Source organism: Urocampus carinirostris, chromosome 1 (assembly GCF_059441175.1).
Source record: "Urocampus carinirostris isolate Australia breed hairy pipefish chromosome 1, RoL_Ucar_1.0, whole genome shotgun sequence".
NCBI classification, from domain to species: Eukaryota; Metazoa; Chordata; class Actinopteri; order Syngnathiformes; family Syngnathidae; genus Urocampus; species Urocampus carinirostris.
Genome location: NC_142349.1, coordinates 51,530,945 through 51,556,465, shown reverse-complemented (window position 1 = coordinate 51,556,465; position 25,521 = coordinate 51,530,945). Strand labels below are relative to the sequence as shown.

At 38.6% G+C, this 25,521-nt stretch overlaps 1 protein-coding gene and 1 pseudogene across 2 annotated transcripts; both read right to left on the bottom strand.

Annotated features, from left to right (window-relative positions):
* Positions 1 to 243: 243 nt before the first annotated feature.
* Positions 244 to 22,366, bottom strand: LOC148375095 (homeobox protein Dlx3b-like). 2 transcript variants are annotated; one of them, XM_088356098.1, is made up of 4 exons: positions 22,251 to 22,366; positions 19,010 to 19,358; positions 2,319 to 2,503; positions 244 to 864 (listed from the first exon to the last, which is right to left on the bottom strand). In XM_088356098.1, exons 2-4 carry the CDS (start codon positions 19,317 to 19,319, stop codon positions 433 to 435), a joined length of 927 nt encoding a protein of 308 aa, XP_088212224.1. In that variant the 5' UTR covers positions 19,320 to 19,358; positions 22,251 to 22,366; the 3' UTR covers positions 244 to 432. The 2 variants fall into 2 exon arrangements, with proteins under 2 accessions (XP_088212224.1, XP_088212216.1); XM_088356090.1 differs by lacking the exon at positions 22,251 to 22,366 and adding an exon at positions 19,696 to 19,878.
* LOC148375096 (U2 spliceosomal RNA) lies at positions 16,707 to 16,852 on the bottom strand (annotated as a pseudogene).
* Positions 22,367 to 25,521: the final 3,155 nt, after the last annotated feature.

Genomic DNA, 25,521 nt, shown 5'->3' with positions numbered 1-25,521 from the left:
ACGTTTTTTAATGGCCTCACCCAAAAAGTGTTTTCTGCCCAGCTGCCAGCACTGAATTTCATCACCAGTTATCAGAAGACCGACATAAGGCACAGGGTTCCTATGTGTACTGCCAAAAAACAAAGTTGTCACATGAAAAATAATCTCATTTCTGCCAGAATGATGCCGGGGGCAAATTGGAAAAAATGAGAAGCGTGCAGATTTTTGGTCAACCTGTTTTACAAAGAACAGTAAATATGTTGGAGGACAGAAGCCACAGTCATACGTCAAAACTAATACAACTACATTTCACAAACAGGACAGGCAGTATGCCAAAACTGTGCTTCCATTTTAATAAGGTCTATTGAGAAGGGAAGATCTGGTAAGTTTCTTTTTGTATCTGCAAATGTTCCTCCCGTATTACTTTTAACGGGTCTATTCAATATCTCCAATTCAGTAAACGGCTCCGATAGGAGCTGATGGTGCCGAAGATGGTGGGTGGTGGTTAGAGGCCGCCCCTGGCAAAGCCAGATGTGCGTTCTGCTGCTGATACCAATTCTGGTGCGTGTACTCCTCCATGTAAACCGCAGAGGAGGACTCCCCCGAGGGCCGGTAGGATTCCTGATCCCTGCTGGTTGTTGGGTCCAGTATTGTATTATTCTTAAGGTTGCCGCTACTGTTTGTGTCGCTGCTACTTGTGTTGTTGTTGTTGTTACTGGTGCTGTTGTTGTTGTTTTCCCAAGCAGTTGGCGATGGAGGAGAGTTGCAAGCCATTGAGTCACTTGCCTCCGGGCTGTGCTCCAGCGCAATGTCGCCCAGTGGAAACTCGCCGTTCTTGTAAAGCTTCTTGAATTTGGAGCGACGGTTTTGGAACCAAATTTTGACCTGAAATGGGGAGAAAAAAAAATAATCATAATTTAACTCATTAAGTTCCTTGAAAATACTCTTTACAAGAAAAGTGAGGAAAATGGATCTTTGTATAAGGATGTATTTCAAGCAGAACTTCGGTTCTTTCTTTTTTGCAATTGTGATACCTCCAGTATCTAAACGCTGCTTTCTTTAAAAACAAGGCAACTTTTCTTGCAAAACAAACATTTATTGCAAGAACACTGAACTTATGCATGAATGATGCATGAAATTTGCAAAAACCTTTCAGCGCCCGATGTTTCCGGTGACATGACAACACAATTTTGGTCACCATGGTAATCTTGGACATGCACGTAACGTCATCCCTCTCTCCCAACTATTAAAAAGGGACTTAGTCACCTTTTTTAGAAAGAAAAATGTTTTGGAGCCATTTTCTGGTGATTTATCAGACTGAAATCATTCCGAGAGGCTTTATACTGATGAGCTGTGCCAAACCCGTCTTAATAGTTTTTCTTAAATAAATAAAACAATTGCCCCCCAACCCACTCTAGTGTTGTTTTTCAATCACGAATATTGCACTATTATTATAACATGGGCCAGTTTCAAAGCACAACTTTCAAAATTCTGCCTTTTTAACCTGAGAGTCTATTATTTATTTTTTCTTTAATGTATTTATTACATGGTTACCTTGGAGTGTCATGTCTAATCTTGTGGCATCCAATGTTAACTACGTTGATATCAATGACAATAAAGATAGTTCAATTAAACTTAATTCCAGCCATTATTGTTGTCAACGTCAGAAGTCTGTCCGGAGGTCTTCACATGCAGATCTGAGGGCCTCTGACAGTGAAATTGTTAGTCAATCAGATTTTGAGTTGGCAACATCAAGGCCTTCTTGTAGGAAACGCTAGCTAGGAGGCAGTAATGACCAAAGTATACAATCTATTAGTCTATCTTTTTTTTTTCACCTTACAGTGAACTTTTAACTTTTTAAATTCAATTCGAGGATCCCTAATGCTAGCGTGCAGCTGGGCAGCCGCTCTCTATATCGCTTTCTTACTCTGAAAACCTGAAAATTCATTTTACTATTGTATAATGGCAATAAAGATCATTCATTCAACTGCAATTCTGTGTCTTGAGTTTTTATTTGAACACCTATAGTTTTTATTTAGTTTCAGTCGTATATATTAAATGTTACAGATATTTGATAAACAAATAAATGACTATCATGGGACTTTTTGGAAACGCAACCCCTGTGAAAAACAAGGAATTAATGTCCTGCAGGATCTTTAGAAAGAGCTGCTGGTAGAAAAGAGTTAGACTGAATTTGAAATACAACCACTCATAGAATTTAATTGGACACACCAGGAACTGTTAGTTAAGTTTTAAAACAAGATGATGTTTTTTTTACAGGTTCTTGTGACGAATCTCATCTCATTTAAAAAGTCCAGCTGCTTCAACCGGGGCCTCACCTGTGTCTGTGTCAGGCCCAACTGTGCAGCCAGTTCAGCCCTCTCTGGTAGGGCCAGGTACTGGGCCGACTGGAATCTTCTCTGCAGGACTGCCAGCTGGTAACTGGAGTAAATTGTCCGTGGCTTCCTAATTTTCTTTGGCTTCCCATTAACCATCCGAACCTCCATCTCTGGTTCTTCTTTCACTGTGAGAGGTGATAAGTTTGTTAAGTTAAAATGAAGATCACACATATTAGTTACTGTTGATTTGAATATGAGGTCTAAAGCAAATAAATAGGCTAAAGTGATGCCATGCACATGTCACCGTCATATGCTCCCATTGGTGGCGCAGAGTATTATGGTCTCTGTAGGACAAAATACTATGCGTGGCTAAAAGCTTTAAAAGTTGGATAATTAAAACACTTGCTTGTATGGTTGTTTTATGGCACAGGTTTCAAACAAATTTTAGTTCGGGGGGCACAAGGTAGAAAAAAAAATATATGGGGTTGGACATTTAAATTAATTAATTAATTAAAGAGTTTGTTTTAGCTTAAGGGCTTGGGGTCTTTTCGGAGGCTCATAATTAATGTCTGATTCACATATGTAACATTTCCTTGTAAAACCATAATTGGGGGTTTTGTTTCCCCTCAATCGTTTTTCTTAACCAAAATGTAATCTCTTGGAGTTTTTATCAACTGTACATTAAAAAAAAAAAAAAAAAAAGGAAAATCACAATTTACCGTAATTAATTTCCACTCCATTTTTTTATTTGGCTAAACTAACGTAGATTTGAAACAGAACAAACAGTATACAAACACCAATGTAAATGATTGATTTAGTGAATTCAAAGTATGTTTTTTTATAGCTAAAACGTTTACTTAAATATGGGAATTTCCCTGTCAGATTTCATTTTTATTATAGATAAGAGCTGAAGCTTTTTTAAATTTCTGCAAAGACACCCAGTTGCTATTTTTAATTTTTCATATTGGCTTAAACAGACGTGACTTTTATTTGAATCAAAATTATATCGGGATGTGTTTCCTTATGTTCTCTTGTAACTTAATGGTAATCAGCAAATATAGTTACAATGGGTGCGCTATGAGTGGCGGCATGCTTTGGGATTTAAAACTGCAAGTCATTGGTTGATGTAATTTTTCCATGCTTCTTTTAGCATTGTCAGGTGGACCCCGTAAAATGACGCTTTGGGCCCCTTTTTGCCCGCGGGCCATGAGTTTGACAGGTGTGTTTTGTGGGAATCTAACCACGACACTTCAATAATAAACTAACCAGCCGAGGTTGCTAATCTACCAAAACAGAATTGCCCTCGTAAAAGATATTTGCTTTTAATATTTTGACAGGATGACGATACCAGTGTATTGTGGCAAAAATTGCAATATCACAATATTGCTGTTATTCTTACATCCCTACTTCAAACCACCTCTTCCATCTTGTCCGTCAGAGAACAAGGATAAATGGTCATAAACGACTCAATTGAGTTATGAGGGTTACTTGGGCACATCAAAAAAAATTACCCATTTACTGTACTGCCCGCACTACAAGGCACTCCCGAAAACTTTGAATATACCACAAATTTTACCGTGCGCCTTGCAAACCGGTGTGCCTTATGTACGGGGAAGAATGTAAAATGCATATCAGTGTATTATAATATTTTTGCAATTATTAATCACTCAATATTTTTTACTGACATAATAATGGTGGCAACGGGGATTGAACCCAGATAGCAACAGTGAGCGCACCAAATCCGAACTACAAGGCAACTAAGGACATAGATAATGTAGCAAAAGACAATGGGTCTCATCATAACACAATTTTTATGTGTGACCAACCGTATAGTTTTATCTTTTAGGGTAACGAAAATACTTCCCACAATGGCTTTCTCTTCATTCAGTGACAGAGTATCGTGCTGTTGCGAGTTGGAGATAAAATACTTTATTTAAGTGGTCCCCAAACTTTTCTGTACCATGGACCAGTTTAATGCCTGACAATATGCTCGCTGTCATGCCCAATGATAACATCAATCCGTAAGGAATTTGAAATTCTGTTACTCTCTGAAGCAATCTTTTGGCTTACGGTCATGATCGAAGACTCAGTCAGTTCATTTGTCAAGAACGTTCATTTCTTAGCTCAAATTAACTCTTGTTTCTCATCTTTTAGGGGGTTTGCGTCGGTGTTTGGACTGTATTTGAAACAGGTTGCGGACAGAGAATTGTCACCTACCAACTGGTCATTCATCTGACAAATAAGACGACTAGGAAATGTATTTTCTGTAAAGTGAAAAGAAAGCTCTTTGATATGCTTTGTTGTTAGTCTTACCAGAGAGAACTGCAATGAGATCAAAGAGATCAAAGCCAGCAGAAAAACTAATGTTGACTCATCCATTTGCAGAAACTGTAATAATAAAAACCTCATCATCCAGTCCAGCGTGAATGTGGATCTTTGGTGGGACACGTACACCGCGGTTACATTGGTCTTACTTTTATCATTTTCATACTACACCAAGAAAAAACTACTATGACGAGGAAACTCACTCCCCATCCTCCCCTCCCCAGTACCCCCTTTTCCTGCTAACTAATGTGTTGCACATTCTGTAAGAGGGTTGTAAAAGTATGATAAGAGCAGAAAAAAATGATTATGGTTCCTTAAACTCTGTTGGGCATTGTTAACAAATACTTAAGAGAAAATATTCCACTTAAATTCTTTTAAGGCTCCTTCGAACTCCCCGCCTTTAAAGTGACTGTTCATTTTACTATGAGAAAAGTTGTATTTAAAAATCCTGCCTGTTTTTTCCACACGCATCAAACAATGAAAGCAGCTTGAACTTGGTCTCCCTAAGGCAGAGATAGAGCACAGAAATAGCCTCGGCTGCTCAGGCTCCAAGGTTTCAAAGAAAATCCACAAGCACGCAAAAGTTATAATTTTGGTCTTGGTGTCCCCTTGAGCTGGCGCAGGAGATGAAGATTTATTGGTGATTTTCGTGTTTCTAGAAGACTTCTTCTGTAAATACATTGCCTTGATCATGCTTAGATTACTTGTTTCGCCTTTTCAAAATATTGGGTATTAGCAAATGAAGCAATCTAAAACGTTTACACTCTACATTAGAATAGTTAAGTGATTCGGTGTAGCCAGGTTTCAATTAAAAAACACTGTTTTCATGTATATAGAGCATTGGTCTACAAACCATGTCCTTCGGGCTGGATACGGCCCACCTCTACATATGGTCTGAACCCATGCAACAGTACCATAGAGCTGTTTGATGTGCACTTTTAGTTAAAAATAAACTCATGTGAAAAGGCATGGGGTATTATCTTCAATCATAATGCCAGAGACGAATGACAATTTTGCTGTGCATTTGACATGTTTCAGTGAAAATAAATCAGTCACTGACCATGCTTGGAATAAAAAAAAATAGAATAGGATTTATTGTCATTGTAACATGTGAAAAGCACAACAAAGCTCACATTTGTCTCTGGTACTGTGACCAAAAATAGTGTGATAATAAGATATAATTTACTGCCTTTTTATAAGGCTATACCACTGGTTTTATAGTGATTTAACAAATCAGCTAATCTTGGACTTGTTAAAAAAATGCACGGCCAGTGTTTTCGAAACCATAGGAGCCTGGTCCTGAATGTTGACAAGACTAAAGAGATCATTGTCGACTTTAGGAAAAACCAGCCCAACCAAGCCCCACTTTGCATCAACAACAAGGCTGTGGAGGTTGTCAGCAGTATCAAGTTCCTAGGGGTGCACATCACAAACAAACTCACCTGGTCCGTGAACACTGCATCTCTGGTTAAGAGGGCACAGCAGCGCCTGTACTTCCTGCGGAGGATGAGGAGAGCCCACCTGCCCCCACCATCCCTCATCACATTCTACAGGGGCACCATAGAGAGTATCCTGACCAGCTGTATCTCTGTGTGGTGTGGAGGCTGCAGCGCTACCGACTGGGGTAGTGTGAGGAGGGTAACGAGGACAGCGGAGAAAATAATCGGGACTACACTTCCCTCCATTCAGGACATTGGCCAGAAGCGCTGCTTATCCCATGCTAAGAACATTACCGGGGACCCCTCTCACCCCCATCATGGACTATTCACTCTGCTAGCCTCTGGGAAGAGGTACTGCAGTGTGCGGTGCAGGACCACCAGGCTCCGCAATAGTCTAGTCCCCCTGGCCATTAGACTGTTAAATGGTCAATCTAACATATAGTTAACTTAAATCTAAACGGCTGCTAATTTGACTTTTGCACTAGTGGCAGTTTTTTTTATAGCTTGCCACTCCTTGCACATTTGATCTCTGCACTATTGTTACTTACAGTGTTATTACTTACAGTGTTATTGTTTACAATATAATGGTACTGTGTACCTGACTTGTTAACCTGACTGCCCATCTTGCACATCTGGTTAGCGTCTCTTCTTGCACTATCGGCACTATGGTAAATAACACAATACAGCTTTATTTATAACTGAGGGAAACTGTGGGAGTCAGATCCATCGACATTTCGTTCTGTATACACGTGTACTAGAATGACAATAAAGTAGATCTGAATCTGAATCTGAATCTGAATTTCAGGGTTGAATTGGTCCCACCAGAGTGTCAATGACTTGTATTATCGAAAAAAACGACTATATTTTTAAATATACCGTACCATATATAATAGTGTATACAGCTCATTCATGTATAACTAACTGCCTTGATTTTTTATCTTACTTTTTATTCAGCACAAACTTTGCTGTTGGATGCAATAGGACTTCAACCCAGGTTACAGCAGTAAGAGGACCCAAATCTAACCATTGGACCACCAGTGGTATAGGTAACATATGCTGATGAGTTTCCTTTTAGCTGTAAGACTGCACCAGATGGATGCATTTGAATAGAAAATGTACAACATTTTCTTTTGGGGAAGCATATCCCCGGATCCCTTGAAGCTGTCCTCCCTCCAGGTAAATTCTATGAGAAACACCAATGGCACATCAGAAGGTTGATGTTCTATTGACTTTTTCTCTGTAAAAAACCCAAAATGCTATTTGCTTTTTTTTTTTTTTTTTTTTTTTTTTTTAATTTCATAAATAGTGTTATTTATTTTCTGACTTTTGTTCTGTGAAGAATCCGGAGAGGGTGTTTTGGTTATTATTTATTTCATTAATATTGTTATTCTTTATTTTCTTACTTTTGTTCTGTGAAGAATCCGGAAAGGTTATTTGATAGTGGCTTTCTGGCAAACAATACATTTTTACATCTGGGCACTCGTGCGGTCATTCCTCTTTTTTCTGTTTCAAACTGACCCCTGGCCCCCATCACAGAAGGGAAACGTTATGTGGCCCTCACATGAAAAAGTTTGGGGACCCATAATGTACAGAAATGAACTGTTTTAGATGGATTTAAAGCCCAGCTTAATGAATTTTTGGGGGGTAACTGTATTCTAAAGGCCTATTTTTACAATATTAGTCTACTTAATTGTATACACAACAAACATATTGACTGATTCATTTGGGGCGGGGGCAACAGTTGTTGCGTGATAAGGAGCCGGTGTTGTTGAATGATTCAAAGGCCGAAGCTGACTGACATGTCGTGACATCTGATGTGCTTTGTGGCTGAGGGCCAAAGTGCCCTGGAGCCATTTCCATCAAACTCGTGGCTGGAATGTCAAAAAAGTGCACCAGTCTGTCAAGTTTGTGTTTCTTCAAGTTGTTCACACAGAGATTCATTGACAAGTATGTGAATTTTGTTTTTTAATAATAATTCCACATTGTTATGTTAGTTTACAGTTAAACAATCAGTCAAATTAGGCAATAATTGTGATTAAGGATCAATTTTCTAGACCACTAGTCAGAGCATGGGCAAGGGCATTAACTGAGAGTGACCTTTTGGGGATATGTGTTTTAATACATCTGGAAAAGACAAGAACGTATGTATACATTGAAAATGATTATTTGGACTATTAAAATAGAAAAACTTAAATGCCATGTTTCTTTTAAATGAATACTATCTTGGACCTTTGCACAGTTACATTTAGCAGTGGGTGGCATAATATTAAGTTTTCTCTGATACTAATGAGATTGTGATCTTAAAAATAACACGATGCTTGGATTGTCAATTCATTTTTTGAGGCCCATTCTATTTAGTTGCATTTCTTTCAGTTTGGTGGTCTTTTTTTTTTGGTGCATTTTTTTTATAGTACTGTATTTTCCAGACTTTAAAGCGCAACTAAAACCCCAAATTGGCCAGAAATTTAAAAGTGTGTCTTGTAATACGGTGTGCCTAATATACATAGCAGAAATACAGTGGATAAAATTGGAAATGCATAATTACAAGCAATTAAGACTGCACACAGAAATTGTTTTGCCTGTATAATTGTCCGTATGTATGACACGTAATGGGAATACCTATATGAAGATTTTTGTTTACGGTAAGATTTTTTTACAAAATTACGTTCTCTTGTTTACAATTGTGTTAAATAATATTGCATAACAGTTCTGCCTCTGCAAAAAATATATATTTGAGTGCCCCCTTAATGGTTAACATGTTAATGTTTGTTGCGAATCTTAATTTTAGTGGTGAAACCAGATGTCACAATGTTAATTTTTGTTCTAGGAAATAAATCATTTTAATTTAAATGTGTTTATTGATTTTTATGCAACACTAGCTCTTACCATGTGCCTTACAGTCTAGTGTGCCTTATAAATGAAAAAATATATCACACAAGACTATGTTTGCGCCATTGAGTGCGGAAAATAAATTGTATTTAAAGGAGCTGGACAGAATTTAGGACTTTTTCATTTGCTGCTGTTATCTCCTGGCTTGCGTCATCATTGTAGCCTTTAACAGCTTATTCATGATTCACATGCAAGTACGTGCATTTCTTTGATGGCATGAAGAAACTGTTCTTTTTTCATGTTTCTTGGGGTTTGGGTTGGCGTTTGGACTGTAGTTGAAGAAGGACAAGCATGACTACAATCTCCAGCACTCTCCCCACACCCCCATTCATTCTATCTAATGTATTCCGCCCCAAACAGCTCTGATGAAAATAAGATCAAAGCAGAAAGGCAGAGTGGTTATTAAAGCATATGGGCTCTTTGAACTCAGTTGGGCATTGTTAACACATACTTAATAGATTTTTTTTAAAACTTAAACTTTTTTAGGGACACCTCAAACGACACACCCCTTTATTCTAATAATTGAATATAGCTGTGACAGAGGAGCTCTGTACAAAAAATGGCTGCCATGCATGCACACACACCCATTACACTTTTACACTCATTCCGTCATGTCTACATTAATTAAGTCAAAGGAAAGGAGACCAAAGCATTATGTCTCATAGAGTTTAGTGAAGCGACTCAACAGTTAACAAGACCCGGAAGTTCATATACTGTATGAGCAGAAGCAAGGATCACTTATATTTCTCTTTATCGGTGTTATAGAACTTGGGAAACTGTTATTTATGCCGTGTGTGAAAAAAAGAAAAAAACAGGACAGTTAAAATTATTCATAGAAAATATGGAACCATATAGTCAAGTCATGTTTATTTGTGTAGCCCTTAAATACAAGAAGTCTCACAGGATTGTAGAGACTACCTTTACACCATTCCCTGATCTAAAATCTACCTGAGGGCTAGAAAAAACTCAAAAACTTCATCATGAGGACAATGAAGACATCTTGGAAAGGGGTCGCAGAAAAGTGAGAAAAGAATATGACGAAAATATTTAATCCAATGTATCATCATCATATTGTGATTAACATTATCATCAATTCCCACATGTGACACCTAAAGGTAGGGGGAATATGATAGGAGCTCTTTTGGGAGACTGAAAGCAGTTTGTGCTAAACTGCATTGAGTAGAAACAGTGTGCTTTCATCCAGTTTTGGGATTATCATTAAACTCCTTGCACATTTGATAAAAAATTGCACATTTTAACTATTCAAATTAAAACCTTTTCAGATGTTATAGTTGGCATCATATGTCTGTTTTATACCTTTTAGTACAAGAGGGTAGGAAAATGGTCATGAGTGAGCCAATCATTAAAACCAAAATATGTTTTGTGAATTGTGATAAAATACCAAATCGCCCACCCAACATCCGTTGCACTCTGGTTGCCCTGGAAGTGGGTTACCCCTTGTGTGGTCCCTTCTCAAGGTTTCTCATTTTTCCTCGTGCTGGGGTTTTTGGAGTTATTCCTGGCCCTTGCGTAGGTTTGAGATCAGGGGGATGTCATAATTACCTGTTACTGTGGGCTTGTGTAGCCCTACAAGAAGATTCTGTGATTAAGAGCTGTACGAATAAAAGTTACTTGAGTTAAAGATGCTGGTTGCCAATCGGAAAACTATACAGTACCCTGCTTCTAAGACATCTCGAAAAAAAAGCAAAAAGGAGTTCTTCACCAAGAATTTTTCAAACCACTGTAAACCGTTAAAAGCAGGGATCGGCGCATGACTACACTAATTAGTCAGAAAGAAGCTGAAAGTTAGTCCAGATAGCTTTAAATAAGAAAATATTTTTCGAAACAAGCCAGTCACAGGGTAAATATTGAAAAAAAAAACACAATTAAAAAAAAAACAATGAATCAATGGACACTTCTTATTACAGTTCTCATAAAGCTGTCGGCACACTGATGTGGAAAACACCAATGTTTAAATTAGTATTCCACTCAAGATTTGTTATATCACTGCATCAATGTTAAAAGCTGTGCCAATGACGATAAATGTTGAATCTGTTTGTAAGTTTTCGTTTCAAAAAGGATGAAATAGCTATTTTCTTTAATTTAGTTGCAAACCCAAATGAGTGAACTTTTAGTGTTTTTCTCTTGATGTCATTGAGCGTTTCGGCTTTTCAAATCTTTTCGCGCACAGGTCAAATCAAGTTATGGTACATTTTGGCTGGTAAATTGCAGCTTTTGGTTGTTTGGTTAGTAGGAAAGAGATTCTGAAATAGGGGAAATAATAGTGCAACATTTATTGCATTTGAGAAAAACACCAATAGTATATATTTAAAACGCAACAAAGCACAAATATTTTACGAAAATTGAATAGTAAAATAGATAAATGTCTTTCAGACCGATACATGAGAACTTGATGACTCAGTAACACCTTTTGTGTGAAACCACATATTTTAAAATAAGTTTAGCAATAAAACAGACAGCAACAAATACAAAATGTGCTATGTCCTCATCAATATGAATGTAATTACCTAAAAAAATGTCATACCAATGCCAAGATCAAACCTACACCCTTGGCTGTCCAGAAAGACTGATGTAAAATTGTGGTTCTAGTCCATCAGTCAAATATCTTAACCCTCTTTACCTTGTACAATGTCTGTATAAACTTTGAAATTAGTCAAATATAAATTACCTATTGAATTGAGTTACCGAACTTTATTTGTGTATTTGGATTTGCGACAATTTTACCACAGCCAAACGGTTCCCCTGTTTGACATTTTTTTCAGGCAAAAACAAGCGGAGAATTAAGCGAAATTTGAACAAAGAGGCTCCTGCTGTACATGGAATGGTTAATTCGGGTGTAAATTGGTGCTGGACTAACTGTCATTTTAATATTTATTACTTATTGTCCACAAGTCATTGTAAAACAAGGAAGCAAAACTGAGAGGCCGTCGCAGGAAAGATAAAACTTGTGGTTGTCAAGGATTAACCATAATGATATACTCCTGATCCAATCCAAAGGTGATTAGAATTACGCATTTTTTATACTTGGTTTTAAGGCCGCCATCTTTTGGGCTACATAATCCCACATCTGTGGTAGCCGCTAGGCAGAGATGGGCTATTTTTACATGCCAACACCACCAAACTTTAAGTTTTACCGTTTTGATCAGTAAACATTGCGTTATGAGTAGCGTTCAAATGGTTCCTCCCTGAAGTTGAGATATATATCCATCCATCCATTACCTGCACCGGTTATCCTCAGTAGGGTCGCGGGGGTGCTGGAGCCCATCCCAGCTATCTTCGAGCAGTGGGCAGGGGACACCCCGAACTGGTTGCCAGCCAGTCGCAGGAATGTGAGAGGAAACCGGAGTGCAAGCACAGAGAGAACATGCAAACTCAACACAGGAAGGTTCGATCTCATGACCTCAGAACAGTGCTGCACATGCGCTAACACTCTCAGAGCCATATGTACTCATAAAAAGAGCCATATATGGCTCGCAAGCCATGATTCCCAACTCCTTGAATACAATATCAGGGTATGGAATGTAGCCTTCCACATTGTCACTGCAATTGTAGGGATCTTTGACTGCAATGTCTTTCAATTTCTTCAAGTAAGGGCACCTTGCATGTATGCTTGTCCTGAGTTTGTTTTTTCATCACCCAACAGGCCTAATGGCTGATGTTGATCATTGGTACAATTGCAGGCGGTGACAGAAACTTGGGTTTGAGCAATCTGTTCTGTAAAAAAGGCCTACATTTAGACAGTGGTGAGTGAACTCAACTCTCACACAGGCCGGATCAGTTAAATTTAGTGTGTTGATACCTGGACAGGACACTCACTTGTAGTTAGTGACTGTCGGTACTAAATGCTTAAAACAAGGGTTAATGGCAAAATCCTTGTTGTGCTTTTTACATTCTATTTTCTATATGAGCTCACTGGGATTTGTACTTCTGTTATAATGATATAGATTGATTTACAGTAATAAATGAATAAAAAAAAAACAATAGCTGCAAACTACACAATAGTAAAAAAATCCTTATGATGTAGGGGTGCTGTATTGTTACAGTATGTTCATCTTTTGCCCCATGTACTGTATGTAAGGTATAACATACAGTATATGCAATACCTGACCCAATTGAAGTAGATAAATTTACAGTATGTAAAAAATGATGTATCTAATATGACAGATGTAAAAGATAAGGCCAAATGTATAAGGCTCACACCTGCCATATATAACTGTGTAATAACCGTATGTTGTATTGATTTCATACGAATTCCCAATTAAAATAAAATGAAAAATGTTCAGAATTATTTTTATGGGTGTCAAAGCAGGGCCCCGATGCTCCTGTCATATAATTTATGCAATGAGATAAAATATATCACCTGCGCAATTACTTCATGTTTTATTTATTTCAGATTAATCCCTAATTAAGGTACTTATTTAAAACTCGATTTATTGCGCAGATTACACAAAACTACCAGGTGATTACAAGAAAAACTTTTCTTTAAAATTAATTACAAATGCAGTTATATTGAAACGTGTTTTTGTTTACAAATGATACCTCAATGTGCCGAATGTATAGTATATTGATGATTACTTTAACCCTTCCCTATAATGTGGTTTACACTGTTTTGCTACTTCAGGGATCCACGTCATGCATTTTGTTCTGCATTAGGATTGGCTAAACAGTCTCCCAGCTTATCATTATTTACAGTACAGTAAATATAAATTAATAAAACACGTTCATACAGTAATGCTATTTGTTAGACAAATGCTTGAGCCTGCAAAAAAGGTTTGTTCTGTTGTTTCGGTATAGTGCCACCAGGCTGTACTAGCCTCTGCAACCCGATTGGTTAAGGGATCTACTGACCCACCCGGCCCAACATGTATAATGTAAAAAAAAGGTTTCTTCTTTCAACATTCACAGGTTCTTTTAGTAACGTAACCCCCGTGATGAACGAGAGATACTGTTTAATGTAGTTCTAGGAATAAAACACATATTAACATAGATTCTAAAAAAAGAGTCCATATTCAAAAGATTCATAGGTATTTATCAAAGCATGTCATTATTTCAGAGAGACTGCATGTAAAATGACTCAAGTCTATATTTTATCAACTATTAGGTCAATAAACCACCATACTTGGGTCAAGAGTGGATCAATGTTCTGGTTGGGTTAATTTGTCAAAAGAAGTGTTTTAAAATGACCCCTGTTCCCACACCAATAACGGTATTTAGTTTGAAGCAACTTCTAAAAATCTGGTAAAACATGTTTTCATCCCAAAATGGTGTAATTTATTACACAGTCGTGTGAAGTTTGAGCACCCCTGATCATTTTCAAGATTTCCCTTTAAAAATTGACTTTAACGTGCCTGCAGTGGCCACAAAGCCCCATAGTATGATGTAACAACCACCACATTTTACTGTGGGTAGCGAATGTTTCTCCTAGAATTCTGTGTTCTTCGGCATGCAGACCACCCCTTGTTATGTTGAATGTCTACAGCACTTATTCTTGAAGGAAGCTGGTTTCTACAAACGTGCTTTAGCATACCCCAGGCAGACTGATGAAACAAAAATTAAGTATCTTGGACATAACAAGCTACGGTATGCATGTTGGAATAAGAAAACAGCATTCCAAGACAAACGCCTGCTACCTAGAGGGAGATTTGGTGTTGGTTCCATAATACTGTCGGGCTGTATGGAAAATCAGATACTGGCCATCTTTTTCAAGTTGAAGGCCGCATGGATTCCAGTTAGTATCAGCTGATACTTACGATCAATATTCAAGAATCAGTAACAAAATTGAAACGCGCTGTGGATGGATACTTCAAAAAGAAAAGAAACCTAAATCTGCTAAAATTCTACTAAGGCATTAATGCAAAAGAACAACTATAACATTCTGGAATGACCATCTCAGTCCCCAGACCTGAAACATGTTGAAAATCTGTGGTCTGATTAAAAGCGGAACGTTAATGCTCGGAATCCGACAAACCTGACTTAATTGGAGTTGGAGACAATAGGACGCACATTGAAGTCTTAGATTGTTTTTAAATTGTGCCGCGCGCTATTTCGTGCAGTGTGTCCTATGTGTGTTGAAGGGCAGATGTAATTGAGGAAGCCATGAGACCGCTAAAGGTTTAAGTGAAGTGACGTGTAGGCGTGTACTGGTATATAGAATGGGCATGTGCGATATGTAGAACATGTTATTTTAGTAATGCTGAAAATGGCTGAAATAAATGCTTATAAAGCACAATTTAAACTGACTGCCATCAGATATGCTAAGGAATATGAAAACTGAGCAGCAGCAAGAGAATTAAAGATTAACAGACCTGTTTAGAAAATAGCTCACCAGTGCTGGGTCATTGTGATTATCTAGTAAAAGGATTTTGTCAGGGGTTGACTGAGTCTACTTAAACCTTTTTTCTTTTGGGGTTCCCAAATGTATAAACCTGGCTACCGTTGTTTAATTATTTTGTTTAAATGATTATTGTACACTATAAATCTAGGATCCTTTGACTTAATTAATGTAGACATGACGGAATGAGTGTAAACTTTCTCTAATATGCCTGTGTCTGTCTGCTATATGATATATTTAACCGAAATTGGTCATCTGAACAACCAATGATTTATAAAGACAACTCTTGTATTTTATCATGGGTACCTAAACATTTCCATACAACTGTAAATATAATATAGAAACCCCGAAAGGCAAAACAAATTAATAAAAGCAGTGCATTGTGCTCAATTATAACCGAAGTTGCTTTTTTTCTGTATAGTTTTTTTAATTAAATTGCTTCTCTGAACAACCAATTATTTATAAGGGAAAATCTTGAAAAATATTAAGGGTGTCCAACTTTTCCATACAAGTGTAAATATTATAAAGCAACCCATAAAGTCAAAAGAATTTGATCAAAGCAAAGGATTGGCTTGATTATAAACCAATTTGTATTTTTTTTCTCCTTTAGCTTTAATTGTTTGTTTACTTTATCAAACATGGTTAGATATCTCAAGGGCAGCACCGCAGCGTGTGCGGCACAGTTCTGAGGTCATGAGATCGAACCTTCCTGTGTTTGCATCTTTTCCCCATGCTTGCGTGGGTTTCTTCAAGCAATCCGGTTTCCTCCCACATTCCAAAAACATGCATGTCAGGTTAATTGGCCGGTCCAAATTGTCCCTAGGTCTGAATGAGTGAGTGAGTTGTCTATGTGTGCCCTGCGACTGGCTGGCAACCAGTTCCACTACCCGAAGATAGCTGGGATGGGCTCCAGCACCCCAGCGGCCCTACTGAGGATAAGCGGTGCAGATAATTGACGGATGGATGGGTAGATATCACAAATTCCAACGTGTTTTTTGTTTGCGATTATCAACCAGAAAATAACCAAAGTTTAACATTAAAGCAATTTAAACCAAACCACACAGACCCTGATGGGTTGAAAGCAAAATGCTACATTTTCTGAAATTGATGATATCCACCTTCCTTCTTATTCATTAGATATTGTCATATTTAATATGTAACAATTTCCCATCATCACATTGGCATCAGTTGTAAATAAATCTAAACTGGGAAATCAACAGTGAGGGGTGGGGTTTTAAGGGTTATTTAGCTTGTTCATAAATCATTATCCATTATCCGTTATCGGTCAGTTCATAATACGCTACAAAGCCTAGGAGCCGGGACACTTACTCTCAGCCAAAAGGCCAAGCTAAGGTCCTAGCCCTCAAGCCTTGCCGCGATCATTGCGAATGCACCGTTCCCGGAGGTACTGCAATACCGGGCCGTTGCGTGGAGTGGACAGAGCAAGCTCCTATGCCATCTCCGAGTTGCAAAAATCAAAGATCATTCAAAAGCAATGATAAGGTCCTAGCTAAAGGCAAAGATAAGGTCCTAGCTTAAAAAACTTAGCAAACTATCAAATGACCCTCTTTAAATTAAAATTCAACCCATTCTGACTTTTATCATAGGTGTTCCGGCCACAAAGCGCGTTATGCTGAAGGGAAGGGGGTGGGGGTTTTAAGAAGGACAGACTGTTATCACATGCGTAGTCAAGGTTTTCTTTAATGTAGGATGAAAATGGTGAAACCAAAAAAAAGATGCCAACCGCCACAAATATGAGAAAGGAAGACTTTATTCGAGCATGTCTATGATCTTCCCAAACTTGCATGTGCAACAAAAGAAGCTGCAATGAGGATTTTAGCCAGAAGGTGACATCAGCTAGTAGGATAATTTTGAAGTTACACACAACAGCTATAAAAGGGAAAATATTCTAATTTCAACTTTTTCTGGAGACTCCAGTTTTGTTGTTAGCGTAAATTTTTTTTGTGGTGAATGAGGATTTCATGTGTTTCCGTAGTGCAGTGGTTAGCACATTCACCTAACATGTCAAAGGTCCCGGGTTTGAGACTGGGTGGAAACATTTGTTGGCCTGGAGAGGGATAGGCTGTACTTACCCAAGACACACCACAGGAAATGGTGCCCCTATGACCCTCGTGGTTAAGTGATCTTAATTTTATACATACATAAAATTCAAACAGGCCTTTTCTTACTTTCACTATTTCATACCTGTCAACCTGTACGGTTTTGCCGTACAAAGTATGTTTATTATGCATTTTAAGACGCGTACGACGTATGAGAAAATCTGTACGGAAAAACGCAAATTTGTCAATTATGGGTACCATCCGGTATACACCGACTATCACAAAACGGCAAATCAATCAAGTCAAAGGAGTTCGCCGCGGAAGCCTCTATCTCGGTATCGTTTTTTTTCCTTGCAAACGAAGCGAGCGGTTTGATGTAGTGAAAGGAAGTCCCTCTCTTTTTAGAGAACCGGCTTTTTCGGCTTAACTCATTGAAGAGAGCCGGTTCTCAAACTGCTCACTTGCTTTGATGCATTATATTACGAATTATTATGTTGTATAAAGAAGTTAGGAAAAAAGGAAGTACAAAATGAGAAAATGAGAAAAGAAGGTTTGTGGTTATCCCTTTAATCAGTTGATTACCAACAATAATTTAATGCAGAAAATGAATTCATAATTTGAATAAGAAAATGTATTATTCTACTTAATTATATTTGCATGTATTTTTTCCTTCTACAGTGAACGTCCAAGCTACTTAAATTTTGAACTATTTTTTATAATGAACATCATTCATGTCGAGCAACTCAGGATCTCAAAACAAAATATTAATTAACAATATATAATTATGATATAACGAAACACATGTACAATATAGCATGTTAAACTACATACAAAGAAAATATGGTGTAAGATTATTTTGTATTTTGTAAGGGAAAATACGAATTTGTAAGGGCATGGAGCCGTGAAGGTTGACAGGCATGCTATTTTCATGCCACACTAACAAAAATCTTTGGTGACGAGCTTAAGGTCTCACTTTACTTTCCTCCAACATAATGTGTCCTGCGGCCCGAGCAGCTTTGCTAAAAGTAAGATAAAAGCAGAGAGTGCTCTTTCAACTCAGTTGGGCATTCTTAACACCAGGGCTGGGTAGGGTTACTTTCTATTACTTTTGGATTACTCCAACACCAAATATGCTAATAAAAGACAAAATAAACTAAATATGAATACAATTATGACTCACAACATGTGGTAAGCTTTCTCTCCTGGCTTTGATCTCTTTGATCTCCGGCACAACTAACATAAAATGCGACGGAAACAAAATGAAAACAAATCCAAACAGATTGCCAACATCATTTTTTGCCGTTCCATGTATCCGTTATTCCCCAAGCCTGCACAAATTTAGTAATTTTATTCATATTAAGTTTCTTTTGTCTTTTATTAACATATTTGGTATTGGAGTAATCCAAAAGTAATTGAAAGTAATCCAGTTAAAGTAACCCTACCCAACCCTGGTTAACACATGCTATTCTGTTTTAAACTTTTTAAAGGACACTTCTTACCACGCACTACACATTGAACGCTAACTGGAACCTCCAGTTTCATTATTAGTGTAAAACGTATTAATGGTTGTTTTTTTAATACAACAAAAAACAAAATATATATTAAGAGAGAGTTGAGTTCACTCACCACTGTCTACTAGTGTTGACTGCGCCTCTCTGCTGAAGCCCCCCGCCGAGTGCGGGTACGAATATTCGCTTTTCCCGCAAGGGAAGGTACCGCCAGGCACCATGCCGTTCAGGTTGTAATGGGGGTACGCATAGGGGCTCATGTGTTGGCTCGAATAAGACGGCTGCGCCAGGTAAAAGTCCTGCGAACCATGGAGAGAAGCGTGGCCGCCGTAGTAGCCCAGGTCGCCGGGCGAAGTCTCCGCCAAGCCCGGAGACCCGCGGAGGTTCGGTTTCTTGTCCTCGAACGCAGGTGATGGCTGCCCGTTCATTCTCGAAAACCTCCTCCTTCCAGCAAGTGGTGAGAAACACTATAAGACAAAAGAGACAGGAGTGTGGAGCTGGCGTTTTCCAAGTTGTCCACGGTGGCGGCACTCAGCCCACAGTGGAGCTCCTAATTACAGGGCGCGCCGAGCAGAGGCAAGCCCGGCAGGCGAGAAGGAGAAGATGTCGGCCTCTCATTGGTTCCCCATCGCACTCCCAGTCTCTGCCCCAGGGCCAAGTCGGCAATGCTTGTCGCCTGTCTGACTCCCCGCTTCTCCCCGCAGAAACCTCCAGCCAACCTCTCCCTAAAGCCTTAAAGACGCCGAGGCGCACTAGCAACCGGCCCCAAAACAAACAAAGTCCTCCATTGCTTTTTAACCTCACCTGCCGTTTGCTTCAAAGTTCAAAGCCGTTCTTTGCGCGCCGAGGGTAGTGGTAGTAAATGTGCTCGAATGGAAGTCATGATGGTGTGAAAAAACAAACAAATACCGCACTGGTAAGTAGGCACAAACTGCTAATCCTTCCTTAAGACAAAGTACAGACACTAAATTATACTTAAAGTAACAAGTAAAAAAGGTGGTACGGTTTACTGCCAACGACAGTTTCTCAACCTTGAAATCCGTACCTGTCAACTTCCACGGCTTCACGCCCTTACAAAATGTTGCATTTTCCCTTACAAAATAATCTTACACCATACAGTGGAACCTCGGTTTTCGGACGCCTCTCAGTTCGGACGAATCGGTGTTCGACCAAAAATTCCGAGAAATTCTAGCTTCGCTGTTCGGTCAAAAAATCGGAGTTCGAACGCTGTTCGTCCAACTATTGCCTTTAAGAAAGACATAATAGCTAAATATGAAAGAGGTGTACGAATTTCCGATCTTGCTAGTGAATACAGCATGGCTCAATCTACTATCAGTACGATAGTAAAGAATAAGGAGGCTGTGAAATCGAGTGATGCGGCCAAGGAAGTTAGCGCTATAAGCAAGCAACTGCCGCAAGTTTTGGAAGAGGTTGAAAAACTTTTGATGATTTTTCTCTCCCCACCGTCCACCACAAAGGTAAGAAATCCTATTCATAATCCTTTTTTTTAATTTTTACACGTTTATGTTAGCGTAATCTTTCGTACAGAAGATTACGCTAACGCGAACGTACGATTAGCCTGGGTTAGCTTCATGTTTACGTTCATTGTAAACATCCAGGGTTTCGGAACGGATTAAACGATTTTACATTACTTTTAATGGGAAAAACGATTTTCGGTGATCGACCAAATCGGTTTTCGAACAGGGTTCTGGAACGGATTATGGCCGAGAACCGAAGTTCCACTGTATTTTTTTTCAAACGTGTTTATTTATGTAGTTTAACATGTTATATTGTACATGTGTTTTATGATAAGATATATATTGTTAATTAACATTTTGTTGTGAGATACCAGTTGCTCGACATGAATGAGGTTTATAATAAAAAAGGATAAAAAATTAAGTAGCTTGGATGTTCAGCGTAGAAGGAAAAAAATACATACATCCATCTATTATCTGCACTGCTTATCCTCAATAGGGTCGCGGGGGTGCTGGAGCCCATCCCAGCTATCTTCGGGCAATAGGTAGGGGACACCCTGAAGTGGTTGCCAGCCAGTCGCAGGGGAAAAAATACATGCAAATGTAATTAGGTAGAATAGTACATTTTCTTATTCAAATTATTAATTATTTTTCTGCATTAAATTATTGTTGGTAATATATTGATTAAAGGGATAACCACAAACCTGTCCTTTTTCATTTTCTCCTTTTATACTTCCTTTTTTTTCTTAACTTCTTTATACAACATAATAATTCGTAATATAATGCATCAGAGCAAGTGAGCCGTTTGTGAAGCGGCTCTTTTTAGTGAGTTGAGCCAAAAAAGACGGTTCTCTGAAAAGAGACGGACTTCCTTTCACTACATAACTACCACATGAAATCCGAGGCTGCAGACGCATGCGCACTGTAGCATCAAACCGCTCGCTTTGTTTGCAACGGAAAAAAACGGTAGAGAAAGCGGCGAACTCCTTTGACTTGATTGATTTGCTGTTTCGCGATAGTTGGTGTATACTGGATGGTACCCCATAATTGACAAATTTGCGTTTTTCTGTACAGATATTCTTGTACGTTGTACGCGTCTTAAAATGCATAGTAAACGTACTTTGTACAGCCAAACCGTACAGGTTGACAGGTATGGAAATCAGTTACGGTGATAGTGAAAGAAAATCAGTATTTGCAGTACATACAAATATGTAGCAGTAAATACAAAATAGCAAAACAAAACCAAAATACCATATTGCAGAGTTGGGACCTGCTAAAATTCGCCCTGTCTCAGTCGGACGCGGGGATTATAATTCATGCATTTTTTTTTCCTCCCGTCTTAATTACTGTAATGCACAACTCTCCAGTCTCCCGAAGTCCAAAATCAATAGACTTCAGCTAGTACAAAATGTTGCAGCGAGGCTTTTAACTAAGACAAGAAAGTTTGACCACATTACCCCGATTTTAGCTAACCTACATAGACTCCTTGTTAGCTTAAGATGTGATTGTAAGGTTCTGCTGGTAGTATACAAAATCATGCATGGACTTGTTCCCTCATATCTTTCAGATATACTGTATTTTCCTCCTAAGTTTCGGTCCAGGGCCTCCGCTCTGAAAATGCTGGTCTACTAATGGTCCCAAGAGCCAAGAAGAGATCGCAGGTTCGAGAGCGTTCTCCATTCGGGCCCCGGTGCTGTGGAATGCTCTTCCCCTGAGATTTGATCTGCAACCTCAGTGGAAATGTTTAAATCTGTCATGATTGCTAACTCTGGTCACCTGGAGCAATCGCCTTCTGATTGGCTAATGCTTCCTTCTTTAGCGCGCTGCTCCCAGACCTCTTCGTCAGAGGATACGATTGTAACTCTGTGTGACTCTCCTGATTACCTGTTTCGCCTAGAACTCTGTTTATCTGTTTCTGCCTGCCTCCGACCCGACCTGCTTCCGTCCCACGCTACGAACTTCTCTCCAGCCCCAGTAAACTTGACCTGCTTGACTTCCGCACTCCGATTGGCTACTTGATCCGAAGCTATCTTCCCGGCTCCGCTGCTGACGTCTGACAGACATCACGTCTCCCGCAAGCCCTGTACGCTTCCCTAATAAAGAACTGTAACGAATGCTCTGGGGTTTCCTGGTCTGTTCTGGTCTCCTGATAAAATCTAAGCTTAAAATACACTTCTATTCTATAGCATATGAATTGACAATATTGGGGGATGGTGTCATAATAGTCTGTAATAATAGTTTGCAATAGTCTTTGATCTGTGCAGCCCTTTGATACTCTTTGTGATTAAGGGCTATTCAAATAAACATGACTTGACTTGACTTTTTGACCTTAAGACCCATAAAACCAAAATATTTGGATATTTTTTTTGAGGGAGCTATACAATAAACTGTATTTCTAGACAGAATTCAATGCCGCTCTTCAGACAAATCAATATTTTGTTTTAGCGCATTTAATTTCACTGTGTGACGTAAGACGATTTATTTCAATTTATGAAATAAGAATAACGCCAGATCCTGGTTCTCATATCAACAAATATACCACTTCAAACCTTTCTTCCCTCACGCAATTACCTGAGACCGTTGAGGCTCATTTTGACCATCTTTTTTTCTCATAAATAATGGTTTTAAAATAAGGTGCAAGCACCGCCCACCCCTATCACTCACCCAATTAAATTGCTCTCTGTGCTTGTCTGTTTACAGCTTTCTGTAGGTTTGGCTCTGAGGAGTATGCTGTTAATATACTGGACCGAACACTATTTTCCATTGGTGCTATGTCAGCCATGCGCGTACCAATCTTAACAATTCCAGAATTGAAATGCCATATATAAGATTTGCAAGAGTATATTTTTATCTTCGATGCATACTGTATGTCTTTGAAAAGAGTCATATGCTATGGATTCATGATCCCTGTCAAGTAGCATCTACAACTATACATAAAAGCAGGATCACTCTTGATCATTTCAGATCTTTTTCATGCACTGCCTTGACATTTGTCTTAGCAGCTAAAATTGGTTATGAAACATACACAACCTCATTTTTCGTTTTTTACGTAGCTGGTTTTAATCAGCATGTTGTGGAAAAATGACGTAATAGAGTTCAAATAAGACCTGAAAAGATGCTGTTTTGTTTTGACAGGCTTAAACGTCATTTGAGTTTACTTTTTACGAGGCCATCACTCAAAACCTCCGTTCAGGCCTGAACATGTTGGTAAATAATATACAGTATACCTTATTTACAATGTCTACATGCATAAGCACAATGCCAACTAAATACAAAAAGAGAATTCCCTTATCCTACCATAAAATCACCTTTTGGATAGGTAACTTACAAAGTTTATTACTGTTGCCTTACATCTCTCAATGCCATCACATCTGTTGCTTTAAATACATGCACGTACTTGTATGCGCATCGTGAAGAAGTGCCCCAGCGGTTGCAATGAGGCTGCAAACCATTGGTGGCTATTAAGTATGTGTTGACAATGCCAACCTGAGTTCAAACAGCCCTTATGTTTTATTTTTCACTGCAGCTATCTGCTTTGATCCTACTTTTAGCAGAACACATTAGGTTGAGCAGCACAGCGGCGCAGTGGTTAGCGCGTGTGCAGCACAGTTCGGAGGTCATGAGATCGAACCTCCTGTGTGGAGTTTGCATGTTCTCCCCGTGCTTGCGTTGGTTTCCTCCGGCCACTCCAGTTTCCTCCCACATTCCAAAAACATGCATGTTAGGCGACCGGCTGGCAACCAGTTCAGGGTGTCCCCTGCCCACTGCCCGAACACAGCTGAGATGGGCTCCAGCACCCCGCGACCCTACTGAGGATAAGCGGTGCAGATAATGGATGGACATTAGGTTGAAGGAATGTGGGCTGGGGGCAGTGCCGGAGAATGACTAAATCTCATCCCCACAGATTTTTGTTTTGTTTTTCTTTGTTAGTGTTGCATGGAAATGATGAACGTAACAAAAGCCTGATTTAAGTAGTGTCCAAACGCCAAGTGGAAGTGGGGTAAATTAAGCAGAAAAACACACCCTTACGCGTTTTCAAGAGAAGGACCAAGTAAAAAATAAAGAAAAATTAGCACGCTGCACATACCTAAATGTTTTTCAATGACAGGTATTTTTACTTTGTTAATTCCGCCAACTGGTAGAGTGATACAAATTTAGTGAACCAACTTGCATACTGGTGTCTGATTAGGCTTGTTTACGCTTTGGCTTTGCTCCTATTCAAATGCAGATATTCTCCGAAGACTCGCGTTCAAAGTCATTTGCAGTTGGTCAGTGTTTTCTTTACAATCAAGCTATACATCTTTACATGTGTTGACTTGAGCATCTAATATAAGCTGGGGGAGGCAGCCTTAAATGCAGTGGACTTTCACTAAACTTGAAAGAGTAAATTGGTGGGAGGAAAAAAACATGTTTAAACTCCTGCAAAGTGTATTCATTGTTTGAAAGAGAAAAATTGCTCTTGAAAAATGTAACACATCATACACGTGTGGTTTGGTCTGAAAAGTTTGTTGAGCACACGTAATGGGATTATACACATGAACATTAAAGGAATAGAGGGGAGGTCCCAATATTTTAGAAATGTAAATATACCATCTAAATCTGGGGTAAGGGGACTACAGCCCGCGGGTCACAAGAACTATGATGATAATCATAAAATGGTAAAAAAAAAAAGTGCTACCAATTTAAAAAAAAATGAACCAGAACAGGATCAAATTTAATGGGGGAAAACACTTCTGAGCTAGCAATGTTTCATTTTGAGCTGTTCAAAGCATATTATAAAATTGTATGCTTTAAAAGGAAATTATTTATTACCCTGCTTTAGTTCTGAGTGTATAAAAACATTTTTATAAAATGGCCTATTCCTAGATTAAAATAATGAAATATACAGTACATGTAGATATCTGCACTGTTTTTTTATAAGTGCATATTGTCTTGTGATTTTGAAAAGATTTACCTCTAATTTTTTATTTTGAAAAAAAAAAAGCCCAGAAGCTAGATGAATCATTTTGAAAAAGCAAGGATATAAGAAAACTGGATACGCATAACCTATCCTTTCTCCTCATGTATTACTGAGGTATCGGATTGCAGACTGTATTGATAGATACAAAAATATAAATCAATATTTATTTTCCTTTCCCATCCCATCTGTCATTTT